Below are 12,978 nucleotides of genomic sequence, written 5' to 3' on the forward strand. Positions count from 1 at the left end.
AATTAATGTGATACAGTGTTCAATGTCAGTCTCTCAATTGTGTCCGACTCTTTTGTGACCTCATGGACTGTAGCCCACAAGCTCCTCTGTCTATGGGATTTCCCAGGCAAGAATACTGGAGTGGGTAGCCATTTTCTTCTCCAGGGGATCTTCCACACCAAGGGATTGAACCCAAGTTTCCTGCATTGCAGACAGATTCTTTACTGCCCAAGCTATCAGGGAGGCCTCCAACGTGATATATCTTTATGTATGCTGCTGCTGCTAAGTCACTTCAGTTGTGTCCGACTCTGTGCGACCCCATAGACGGAAGCCCACCAGGTTGCCCCGTCCCTGGGATTCTCCAGGCAAGAACACTGGAGTGGGTTGCCATTTCCTTCTCCAATGTGTGCAAGTGAAAAGTGAAAGTGAAGTCGCTCAGTCGTGTCCGACCCTTAGCGACCCCACGGACTGCAGCCTACCAGGCTCCTCCATCCATGGGATTTTCTAGGCAATAGTACTGGAGTGGCTTGCCATTGCCTTCTCCGATCTGTATGTATACATGTATATATATATGTGTGTGTAGATATGTATATGTTTATATGTGTATGAATAAAATCATTGTGCATTGTAATACTTGAAAGATATGTTAAGCAATGACTTCTCTCTTTTTACTTGGTTTGATTTCAATTTTCTATAGTTGGCATTATTAAGTACAATTTCTCATGTTATTTAGTATAAACCTGGTGTTGACAGAATTTAGATAAGTTAGGGATCCACAGTTTGAAGGAAGATTTTATAATAATTATGGCCAATCACTGTGAGTGTACATTATAGAATAGTCTATTCTTGAGGTGGTCGTGTAGAAGTTAGATTACAGTTTGTTAAAGAAATTCTGAAGTGAATTTCTACATTGGAGATGTATTTTCTTCTCCAAAAATAAGGGAATAATAGTGTATGCAATAGAATTTTACCTAAAGTTCCTAATGACTTTTGAGAACCTATGAGATAAAATGTTACAAAATCAAGGTTGATATTTAAGGGCTTAAATGAACACTTTCACTCCTCATTGATACAGAAGTTTGCATATATATATATATATTTATATATATTTTTTACTGTGATGGGTCTTAGTTGCAGCTTGCAAGATCTTTAGTTGCAACATGTGGGATCTAGCTCCCTGACCAGAGACTGAAGCCAGGCCCCCTGCATTGGGGATGCAGTCTTAGCTACTGGACCACAAGGGGAGTCCTAATACAGAAGTTTTTGAAGAAGCTTCCAGTATCTTTTACACCTGTTTTCTCAGTTGTCGTTGTTCAGTTGCTCAGTCATGTCCAACTCTTTGTGACCCTAGGGACCGTAGCATCCCTGGCCTCCCTGACCTTCACCATCTCTCAGAGCTTGCTCAAACTCAAGTCCATTGAGTTGGTGATGCCATCTAACCATGTCATCCTCTGATGTACTCTTTTCCTCCTGCCTTCAATCTTTCCCAGCATTTGGGTCTTTTCCAATGAGTTGGCTCTTCGCATCAGGCTGAAGTGTTGGAGCTTCAGCATCAGTCCTTCCAGTGAATATTCAGGATTGATTTCCTTTAGGATTGACTGGTTTGATCTCTCTGCAGTTCAAGGGACTTTTAAGGGTCTTCTCCAATACGACAGTTCAAAAACATCAGTTCTTTGGTGCTCAGCCTACTTTATGGTCCAACTCTCACATCCATATAGGACTACTGGAAAAACCATAGCCTTGACTATATGGACCTTCGTCGGCCAAATAATATCTCTGCTCTTTACTTTGCTGTCTGGGTCTGTAGTAACTTTTCTTCGAAGGAGCGAGCAATTTTATGGCTGCAGTCACCATCCATAGGGATTTTGGAACCCAAGAAAATAAAGTCTGTCACTTTTCATTGTTTCCCCATCTATTTGCCATGAAGTGATGGGACTAGATGCCATGATCTTATTTTTTTGAATGTTGAGTTTTAAGCCAGCTTTTTCACTCTTGTCTTTTACCTTCATCAAGAAGCTCTGGTTCCTCTTCGCTTTCTGCCATAAAGGTGGTGTCATCTGCAATCTGAGGTTATTAATATTTCTCCTGTAATCTTGATTTCAGCTTCTGCTTCATCCAGCCTGGCATTTTGCATGATATCCTCTGCATATAAGTTAAATAAGCAGGGTGACAGTATATAGCATTGATGTACTCCTTTCCCAATTTGGAACCAATTTTTCTCAGTATTTAGTTGTTAATGTGGTAATGAATTAACTTTTATTACTTTAAACCCAAGTGACCTAAATTAAATCATTAAATATTATTCCCTTAAGATTTTCCTGTGATTTATTTTTAAACTTTTCATATGTAAATGTGTATGTGCATATCTATCTGTATATAATATATATGAAATAGTAAATGTTGTCCTTAGTTTAAAACATTTTATTTTACTATTTCTTCTTAAGCATTTTGTGATTTAGGAATTCTATAATTCTGTTATATATTAGGATTAATTAATTAACTCTAATTAATTTTTAGATACTAAAATAGTCTGAGCTTTACATATTTTGAAACACATTTATTTATATTTTTAATTTTTGATTAAAATTTGTTGTCAATATTGAGAATGCAGATATTCTCATACTAATAAAATAAATTTATAGAATCTCTTAAAATAGGTTATTAGCTTATGTTGTAAATATTGAAAGACTTAGTTAAGTTTAATATTGGAATAGCTCTACCAATAGAGCTATTGGTAGAGCCTCCCAGGCTTCCCTGGGTGGCTTCGACAGTAAAGAATCTGCCTGCAATGCAGGAGACCTGGATTCGATCCCTTGGTTGGGAAAATCCCCTGGAGAAGGGAATAGCAACCCATTCTAGTATTCTTATCTGGAGAATTCTGTGGACAGAGGATCTTGGTGGGCTACACTCTGTGGGGTCACAAAGAATCAGATGTGACTGAACAACTAACACATACACATACCATTAATAAAGTCATAATAATTGTGAGAGTTGCTGAAAAAGTAATACTTAAATTATTGCATATCATATACAGCATAATAATTCTGAAGAAACTCCAGATGCAATTTGGTCTTTAAGTGTGAAAAATATTTTCATTTCAAAAATTGTTACCAACTTGTGGGGGTTTCATGGATATTTTCATTTGACAAAGTGTATTAAATGATGTGCTGCATTCTAGAAGCCAAGTTAGAGTACTATGAGTGAAATTTTTTCTGAAGACCACGCGTCTCACAACCAAATTTTTCAGAAGGGGGACCTAGAGTTAAAAATAGCTATAGTTGATTTATTTTATATTGTTGCCTCTAACAAAATATCAAAATAATTTTACTAAAATGAGTACTGTTAGTTAAATTTGGGAGAAACTTGTTTACAAAGTTTGACTTTGGGTGATAATTTACATATGTTTCTTCAGTGCCAGGATTAAAGAATTCTGCTGTTAAATGATTACAAACATACTAAAGAAAGAATCAAAGCATTCTATTTATTTATATGATTACTGGTTTGTTTTTTTTTTTTCAGAAAATGATGAAGGAATGTATGGTGAGACTTATATATTGTGAAATGCTTGGATATGATGCTTCCTTTGGCTATATACATGCAATCAAGTTGGCACAACAAGGAAATCTTTTAGAAAAAAGAGTAGGTATGTATGCGTTTAAGACTTTTGCACTTTATCTGTCCTTAAAGTTCTGGCTAGTATATGAAATGAATGATGACTGATACGTAGTATGTTTTTAGAATACTGCCTTGTGATTTCCTTACCTTTAAAAGATAATGCTTCAATAACTTACAGCCTATAAATGAAATCAATTTTCCTGATTCATAGCATTTTGGAGTTACATAGAAGATTAAAAGTTGCTCTTTCTTATGATGGTAGTTAGATGACTTTGTCAAGATTCACTGAACTATACCCTTAAAAGGATGGCTTTTCTAGTGTGTAAATTATACTTCAGTAAAGCTGATTTTAAAAAGTCTATTCAGTTTCATCAGTTTAATGATCAGATATGGTTTTTTATAGAATAAGACTGAAATTGCTGTGAATAATTTTAGATATCTTACTCTTAGTTTCACAAATGTTCGCTATAAGGATTTCAGGTATCTTTTAAAAAATTGTTATCTCTATAATTAGCCTTCAAGGCTATTTAGTAAAACTCCTTTCAAAGACTTAAATCTTGTTTTCTTATAGCTTCAGCTTCATATCACAAACTTAAGGAGGAAGCACTTTAGAATAACATAGGAGTAGAACATATTCTTTATTCAAAGAAGTTGATACTGTTATGTTGTTGGGGACCAACATTCTTCTTATGTTATATTGACCTGTGCTGTCAGATGATGGGGAAAGGGTGGGGGATGTCTTCGTAAAGATTCTGAGACTGTGCTCACACAGTATTCTACTTGTTGAACCTCACTTCACCAAAAATACTCTTCTGTCTTTCATTATATTCTTTCCTCCAAGTACAGTGTCCTCTGGCAGCCTATCTCTCCCCTTCTGTATTTCAAACCAAGTTTTAACTCTTTTGTGATCACTCAGGTGGCTCCTGCCATCTCTTTGTCTTTTTCAACCTAATTGTAAAATCTCTTGACAGCAGGAATTTTTGAAAACAATAGATAGTTAATACTTTGTACATCTGTTGCTATCTTTTTCTTTTTAGACTTTCATGTAATTTTTTCATTTTCAATTAAATTTATTTACTTATGGCTGTGCTGTGTGACTTGAGGGATCTTAGTTCTTTGGCCAGGGTTTGAATCCAGACCAGCAGTGAAAGCACCGAGTCCTAACCACTGGACCACTAGGGAATTCTCTAAGTTTTATTTTTAAAATATGTAAAAATTACTTGTGTTACATAGTCCAGAGTTAAGACCTGAAAAAAGGTATAATCAGACAAATTTCTGATTTGTCAAATTTTTACTTTTATTTCTAGCTCCTTTATGAGGTTTGCCCCTTACCCCATGAGTAACTATTTTCACTAGTTTCTGATTAATCTTTCCATTGCTTCTTTTTGAAAATAAGCAAACAAGTATACATTTATATACTCTCTCTTATACAGAAATGGCTTGCTGTAGAGATTATTCTACACCTTGTTTTGGTATCTTTGTATTTTTATACAGTTGCATAGTTTTCATTGGGTGGGTGGATATACCACAGTATTTTCAGTCAAGTCTCTGTTGGTGGATATATGAGTTTGTCTTTTGCTCTTATAACCAGTGTTGCAGTGAATGACCTTGTACATGTGTTATTTCATAGTTAAAGTGGCTAAGGAGACCCCAGACTCATTGAGATTCATGGTCTTTCTTAGGAAAGTATTTTCTTGCCACCTAGAGACATGTTTGTGGGTATCAGATGTTCTTTATGTGTGCTCATGACTGGAAGTTTTGTTTTTTAACGTGATGTGTGATTTGAAAGCTGCCCAGCCGTGTCTGACTCTTTGCAACCCCATGGACTATACAGTCCATGGAATTCTCCAGGCCAGAATACTAGAGTGGGTAGCGTTTCCCTTCTCCAGGGGATCTTCCCAACCCAGGGATCAAACCCACATCTCCCGCATTGCAAGCGGATTCTTTACCAGCTGAGCCACAAGGGAAGCCTTGTTTTGTAAGGTAGCATTTAAATCTTTTATATCTTGATTTTAGTTCTTCTTCATTATCTACTCCCCTGAGATTTCTATGGCTAACTTTGGTGCTTTGTCTGATAGATAATGCCTTACTGTTTTTCACACGAATACTGTTGAATAAATAAATCTCAGTATCCACTAAGTCAGGTATTATGTTAGGTGCTTTATCTTGTGAGATGTTATTTCAGTTTACCAAGGAGAAAACTGAAGCTCAGAAAGGTCAAGTTAGTTGTCCAAGGTCATAGAACTATTAAATGGTGGAGCCAAAATATGAACCCAGGTTTCTATGAATCAAAGCCTGTATTCTTATCCTATAGCTCACTCTTAGTCATATCAAATGTACTTTAATCATCCGTTCCGTTCCGTCGCTCAGTCGTGTCCGACTCTTTGCGACCCCATGGGCTGTAGCCTACCAGGCTTCTCCATCCATGGGATTCTCCAGGCAAGAATACTGGAGTAGGTTACCGTTTCTTTCTCCAGGGGATCTTCCCGACCCAGGGATCGAACCCGGGTCTTCCGCATTGGAGGCAGACGCTTTAACCGCTGAGCCCCCAGGGAAGCCCGTACTTTAATCATAGTTGTTGTTATTTCTTTTCCTGAAAAAGAAAGTGAAAGTGAAGTCACTCAGTCGTGTCCAATTCTTTGCGACCCCATGGAGTGTAGCCTACCAGGCTCCTCTGTCCATGGGATTTTCCAGGCAATAGTACTGGAGTGGATTGCCATTTCCTTCTCCAGGGGATCCAGGGGATCTTCCCAACCCAGGGATCGAACCCGGGTCTCCTAAATTGTAGACAGACGCTTTACTGTCTGAGCCACCAGGGAAGTCTTCTTTTCCTGAAGGCTTTATTCATTTTTTGAGTCACAGAATATCTTTTCCCCCTGTTTCTGGATTATTAAAATAGTTTCCCTGTTTTCTCTGGTTGTCAAAATAAGACATTCTTTGACACAGATTTAAGATTTTTTGTAAGGTTTCGAGGTGGTCTTTGGATTAGTTTGTTGATCTTCTTGCATTGTGGTACTAGGGACTTCAGTTCAGTTCAGTTCAGTCGCTCAGTCGTGTCCAACTCTTTGCGTGTGGATAATATCTTTGCTGAACAGATGTAGTCTGATAAGATGTAATCTCTGCTTTATTTATTTTTAAAAATTTATTTAATTGAATAATTACAGTATTGTGATGGTTTCTGCCATACAGCAACATGAATCAGCCACAGGTATACATGTGTTCCCCTCTCCTGTAATCTCTGCTTTAAATGCTGTCTAGGATTTTTCTCTTCCCTGGTCCTGGTTTGTTCTGTCTTGATTATGGGAGTGATAGCTGTGCTCCTCTGACCTTCAGTGAAGATGCTTGGTTATGAGAATAGGAAATTTCTGACAGTTTTCCCACTTTCCACAACAGGCAGAGACAGTATGAATTCTGGGTAGTAATAGGGTTAGTTAACCTTCGGTTCAGTTCAGTTCAGTCGCTCAGTCATGTCCGACTCTTTGCGACCCCATGAATCACAGCATGCCAGGCCTCCCTGTCCATCACCAACTCCCGGAGTTCACTCAAACTCATGTCCATCGAGTCGGTGATGCCATCCAGCCATCTCATTCTCTGTCGTCCCCGTCTCCTCCCGCCCCCCAATCCTTCCCAGCATCAGAGTCTTTTCCAGTGAGTCAACTCGTCGCATGAGGTGGCCAAAGTATTATAAAAAGGCTGGGAGCATTGAAAAGAATGAAAAACAATGAGGATGGGAAACAGGGAATCAGGTCTCAAGGGAGACGGAAGAAACATAGCATAAGGGTTAAAAATGTGAATTAACTCCTACTGGCTTGGTTGTAGTCCTGGCTCCACCATATAGTAGCTGCAGACCTAGGGCAGTTTTATCCTTTTGGGGCCTCATTTTTATTCTGGAGATAATAATAATATCTACCTCATAGAGTTATTGTAAAGATTCAGTAGGCTTGTAATTGGCCACCTCATGCGACGAGTTGACTCACTGGAAAAGACTCTGATGCTGGGAAAGGTTGGGGGCGGGAGGAGAAGGGGACGACAGAGAATGAGATGGCTGGATGGCATCACCGACTCTGTGGACATGAGTTTGAGGGAACTCCGGGAGTTGGTGATGGACAGGGAGGCCTGGTGTGCTGTGATTCATGGGGTCGCGGAGAGTCGGACACGACTGAGTGACTGAACTGAACTGAACTGAACTGTCTAACAAATGTTATCAGTATGAAGGGTGACAGGAAAATGAAATGGGGCATCTAGATTCCATATACATGGTATTTGTCATGGTATTATAGTACTTCCTCAATTTTAAGATGTACTTTTTAATGTTTTGGTATTATTAAAACTGCTTAAATCAATGAGTATATTTAATGTGGTAGACAGTGTTTTTTTCCTCAACATTTATTCACTCAATAGTTTATCTTCAAATTGAGAAAACAAGGTATTTTTTTATGGCTTAATGTATGATTTATGTCATATGGTTTGGTATTAAATAGTTCATTCAGTAATACAAATAGCTGGTAACTCACTGTTTATTAACTATAACAGCTGTTATGTTTTGGGTAATTGTATTTGGCTACAAGACAAAATGTTTTGACTGACTGTGTAGAAATTTGCACAGAAGATAGAAGGTTTATATTCCTAGTTTCATTTACAGAACTTTAAGCTGGTACACATAGCCTTTTTTCCATTTTAGTTATATCCTGTGAAATACCTAATTATGAAAGACTTCAGGGTGAAGAACACCTGAAATCTTCCTAACTGAATTTTTTTGAACCTTCTTATTTTACTGTTTGTTTTTATATTTACCTGTAACTGCTGTCTTTGACATTCAAACTTCGGAATATATTATTGCTTTGTTTAACTTCTTAAGAAGAGTTAATTTTTGACAAGGTGGTAATGAGACTTTTTCTCTCAAATTTTAAGGTTATTTGGCTGTATCTTTATTTCTACATGAAAGTCATGAGCTATTGCTTCTCCTTGTGAATACAGTTGTAAAGGTACTGTATTATATGCTGGTTAATATGAAGTCTTAAATTATTCCTTTAGGCATTTAACAGTTTTTATATTTTTGAAAGAATGTAGGCTTGCAGAATGAGTTTATTGGAAAGATCTTTTAGATCAGTTTTTGCATCTGTAGAATGAGGATAATAAGAGAACTTAACCAAGTTGTGAGGGTTGAATGAAACACTCTACAGAATAACATTTGCTGCTGCTGCTGTTATAGTGGTTTCATTTAAAAAAGCAGAGTTAAGGAAAGTAAACGTAAAATGGTCTAAAGATCTACATGTAAGACCTGAAACTATAAAACTCCTAGAAGGGAATGTAGGTGGAATACTCTGACATAAATTGTAGCAACATTTTCTTGGATCAGTCTAAGGCAGAATAAATAGAAAGCAAGAATTAAACAAATGGGACCTAATTAAACGTAAAAGTTTTTGCACAGCAAAGGTAATAACTGATAAAATGAAAAGACAACCTATGAAATGGGAGAAAATATTTGCAAATGATGGGACTGACAGAGCTTGATATTCAAAATATACAAACACTCATACAACTCAATATAAAAAAAGTGAACAACACAATTACAAAATGAGCAGAAGACTTGAATAGACATTTTTCCAAAGTAGATGGCTAACAGGCAATGAAAAGATGCTCAATGTCACTAATTATTAGAGAAATAAAATCAAAACCACAGTGAGGTATCACGTCATTGAGAATGGCTATTGTCAAAAAGTTTGTGAAAAATAAATGTTGGCAAGGATATGGAGAAAAGGGAACCCTTATACATGGTTGGTGGGAATGTAAATTGGTCAGCCACTATGGGAAACAGTATGGAGATTCCTTAAAAAACTAAAAAAGAACTACCATATGATCTGGCAGTTTCACTCCTGGATTTCTATCTGGACAAAACAAAGACACTGACTTAAAAAGGCACATAACCTCAGTGTTCATAGGGCTATTTATAGTAGCCAAGACATGGATACAACCCAAGTGCCCATCAACAGACAGTTGGATTAAAAAGACTTGGTGTATATACATAATAGAATATTATTCAGGTATTAAAAAGGGTGAAATAAAGCCATTTGTAGCAATGTGGATGAACCTAGAGAATATTGTGCTTAGTGAAATAAGTCACACAGAGAAAGACAAATACAGTATTATATCACTTATATGTATAGTCTAAAAAATAATACAAATGAATGTATGTGAAAATAGAAACAGACTCACAGACAGAAAATGAACTTGGGGTTACCATAGGGAGAGCGGGGAGGAACAATTTAGGAGTATGGTATTAATAGATAACAAATTACTGTATATAAAATAGATAAGGAATGAGGATAGCACAGGGAATTATACCCATTTGTCATATAATAGCCTACAATGGAGTATAATCTGCAAAAATTTTCTAAATCACTATCCTGTACACCTGAAACTAATACTATATTGTAAATCAGCTATACTTCAGTAAAAGAATAAATAAAAATGAAAAAAGCAGAGCTGGAACTATAATTCAGATCTCCAGATTCTTAGTCAGATGCATTTTCCATGCTGTTGTCTTTTTCTCTAGGATCTATTTTAAAGGGATATGATATAAACTGAATAATTGAAGTCTTTTAAACTCTAAAAGTCAATTTAAAGGAGAATAGAGTATAATTGGGTAACTGAAATGTATGATAATAACAACACAATTTAATCCACATGCAATATTTTTTTCTGTTAAACTTTTAGACAAAATTGGTAATGAAGTATAATTGAATTGTTGAGCTTTTTCATGTTTATCTTGTTTCTTCTGGTATGTGAGAGAGAGAGAGTGTGTGTGTGTGTGTGTAGTACTTTCTGAATTTTAAGTCATATACTCTCTTAAGGTTACTAGTAGCTTTAAACTTTTCCAAACTTTCAAAAACGTAGTTTCAGTTTCTATTAAAATAGTTTATAAACTTCGTGCTTATATAAATATGTATAAATGCATGCATTTTATAGTATGTTTTAAAAAATTGCTTCCTTTTAAACTTCCACTCATACTATTGCTTTAACAATAAAAATTCATAAATTTTTTTTGTTACTGGTTTAGAAAAGTTTTAAAGGCTGTAATAAAGAAGACTACTTTGGTCAGTGTCAGAACAGAAATACAGTTTCCTTTAGATCGGTTACTTTTGAGCTGTCTTTTTCTATTGACTCTATTAAGGCAAGTGAAACACTGGTATTCCTATAAAATGTGAGGTGTTCCTAAATGGACAAATTAGTTGAAAACTACAGTATTAAGTGTACAGGACCATTGCAATGTTGAGCTCACTGTCCCTAGTTTCAGAATTTGCACTGAATGTTTTCTTTGCTTAATAATTATGTCAGGACTTGCAGAGCACTAACCTAGTAGAAGTATGTATGGCACTTACTATCGTCAGCCAGATTTTCCCTCGAGAAATGATTCCAGCTGTTCTTCCATTGATAGAGGATAAACTTCAACATTCTAAGTAAGTAAATTCTTTTTTGGATAGTTGTCTACACTGTGTATTTCAAAATAAGAATTTATACTAAAAATTTTATTCTAACTTTGATTTAATGCTACCAGGATAGAGGATATTCTTTGACTGCAAGGTATAATACAAAAATCCCCAATAGCACTGTCCTTTATTTTTATGTGGGTTAGAAACATGTTAGGCAGCTTTCTAAAGTTACACTCAGACAGTGAGGCTTACCATCAGGAATCCTTGGCTCTCTTTCCACTTCTGCTGCTAACTATCAGTGGTCTTGTTTTTCCCTTGGCTATATGGGGTTGATTGAAGCTCCTTAGTTCTCACAGAGTTATTTTATAAAGTGAAATAATGGAAAACATTTGGAAGTGGTTCAGATGCCATGAATATATAGCTTCAGTGTACTGGAAATGCTTTTATATCAAAACTGCAGCTTTCAAATTCTATTTTATAGCAAGATATGTACAAATGAACCTTAACTTGTAGTATTTTGCTAATTTTGAATGACTCCTTAACTCTCTCCTTATTAACTTGATTACAAGTATTTTTTCCAAACTTGGAATTATTTTGTGTTTGCTCAAGCCCCTTGATTTCATAACCTTTATAACTAGGAAAATGTTTAGTCACTAGCCATTTTTCCTTTGTGATTGCAGTACTTTATTGTATACACATTTTTGTTAAAGACTTTTTTTGGTTACCTGTGTAATATCTCTATTTCTGTGCTTTTTTAAGTCAATATTTTTAGTGTTCTAAGATTATAAAATGTTGTGTTACAGTTTGTGTTCTTTAAGAAATCTTGGACCATGAATCTTCCAGCTAAAAATGATAGCTCTTACTGAGAATTATGGAGTAACTTCATAGATTTTTCAGACTTATTTTGTTTATGTTGAATCGGTGTTTAGAACACATGGTGGGCATGGACAGTTAACTACTGGAAATAAAATATTAGCTTTCTTTATTTAGAAGTTGATCTGACCACAGCTGAGCATATTTTTATGAAATTTTTCCATGCCACCACTGTTTTGTGGTAGCCATACTTACCCTTTGTATGAAATCTTTCTGAGAAAGATTTGAATTTTTTCCTTGTTGCTTCCCATTTACCTTCTCAGTTTTTTCTGTATTGCTTCCCATCTACTCTCATTTCAAATCCTGGCCTTTACTGTCTTGTAATAGAATTTAGACTTTCTGAAACTCTGCTTTTCAATTATGGCCATACCTACTTCCTTGCTGTGGAGTAAAGAGCTGAAGATAGAGTTGTGGGCCACAGCTACAGATAGGCCAGTAGATGTCACAACGAAGCTGTGAGACAGGGCTTGGACTTGACTTTTGAATCCTTGGTTGTATTTTCGCATGCCAGACCTGTGGCCCAAATCCAGGTTTTTTGATACCTTGTGTTATTGCCACCATTTTGGGCCAGACCAAGGGATTCCTGAGCCTGATGAGGGTTTGTATTCTTTTTCCTCACCTTGTTTATTTACTGTGTCCTGGAACTCATATTGGTTAATACCCAATAGCAACACATTGGGATGTAGATTCCAGTTACCATAGTATTAATACTAGTGGCAAATCTGTTGTTAATCTGCTTGCTTTTTATGTGAAAAGGATTTTCCATCATGAAATAGTTTACCCAGGAAGATAGTGGGTTGCTTGTTAATGCAGAAGCTGGATGACCATTTGTTAGGAATATTATAAAAGGTATTCTTGAATGGAACACAGAGGATTACATTGAATAATCTCAATTTTGAGATTCAATGATTTTAGGTAATAGAAATACGTCTTAAGGAATCCTAAAAGTAAATACTTCACTACTGCTGTTGTGAGCACTACCAGCATAATCTGCAGATATGAGCCATGTGGAAACAGGCATGAGAGAGAAAAACAAGAATATAATTCCTTGAAAATGACATTGTGTTCACAGGATAGC

General features: G+C 36.1%; 1 protein-coding gene across 1 annotated transcript in view; it reads left to right on the forward strand.

Moving 5' to 3' along the window:
- The window catches only part of AP4E1 (adaptor related protein complex 4 subunit epsilon 1), a 70,947-nt gene that overhangs the window by 3,575 nt on the left and 54,394 nt on the right, over positions 1 to 12,978 (forward strand). The window contains exons 3-5 of the mRNA XM_055435930.2: positions 3,499 to 3,622; positions 8,506 to 8,579; positions 10,933 to 11,054. Of these exons, the coding sequence (XP_055291905.1) occupies positions 3,499 to 3,622; positions 8,506 to 8,579; positions 10,933 to 11,054 (320 nt within the window). The remainder of the gene's footprint in view (positions 1 to 3,498; positions 3,623 to 8,505; positions 8,580 to 10,932; positions 11,055 to 12,978) is intronic.

The sequence above is a fragment of the Moschus berezovskii genome, chromosome 9, assembly GCF_049115385.1.
Source record: "Moschus berezovskii isolate FMDL1 chromosome 9, NW_MosBer_1.0, whole genome shotgun sequence".
In the NCBI taxonomy this organism is placed as follows: Eukaryota; Metazoa; Chordata; class Mammalia; order Artiodactyla; family Moschidae; genus Moschus; species Moschus berezovskii.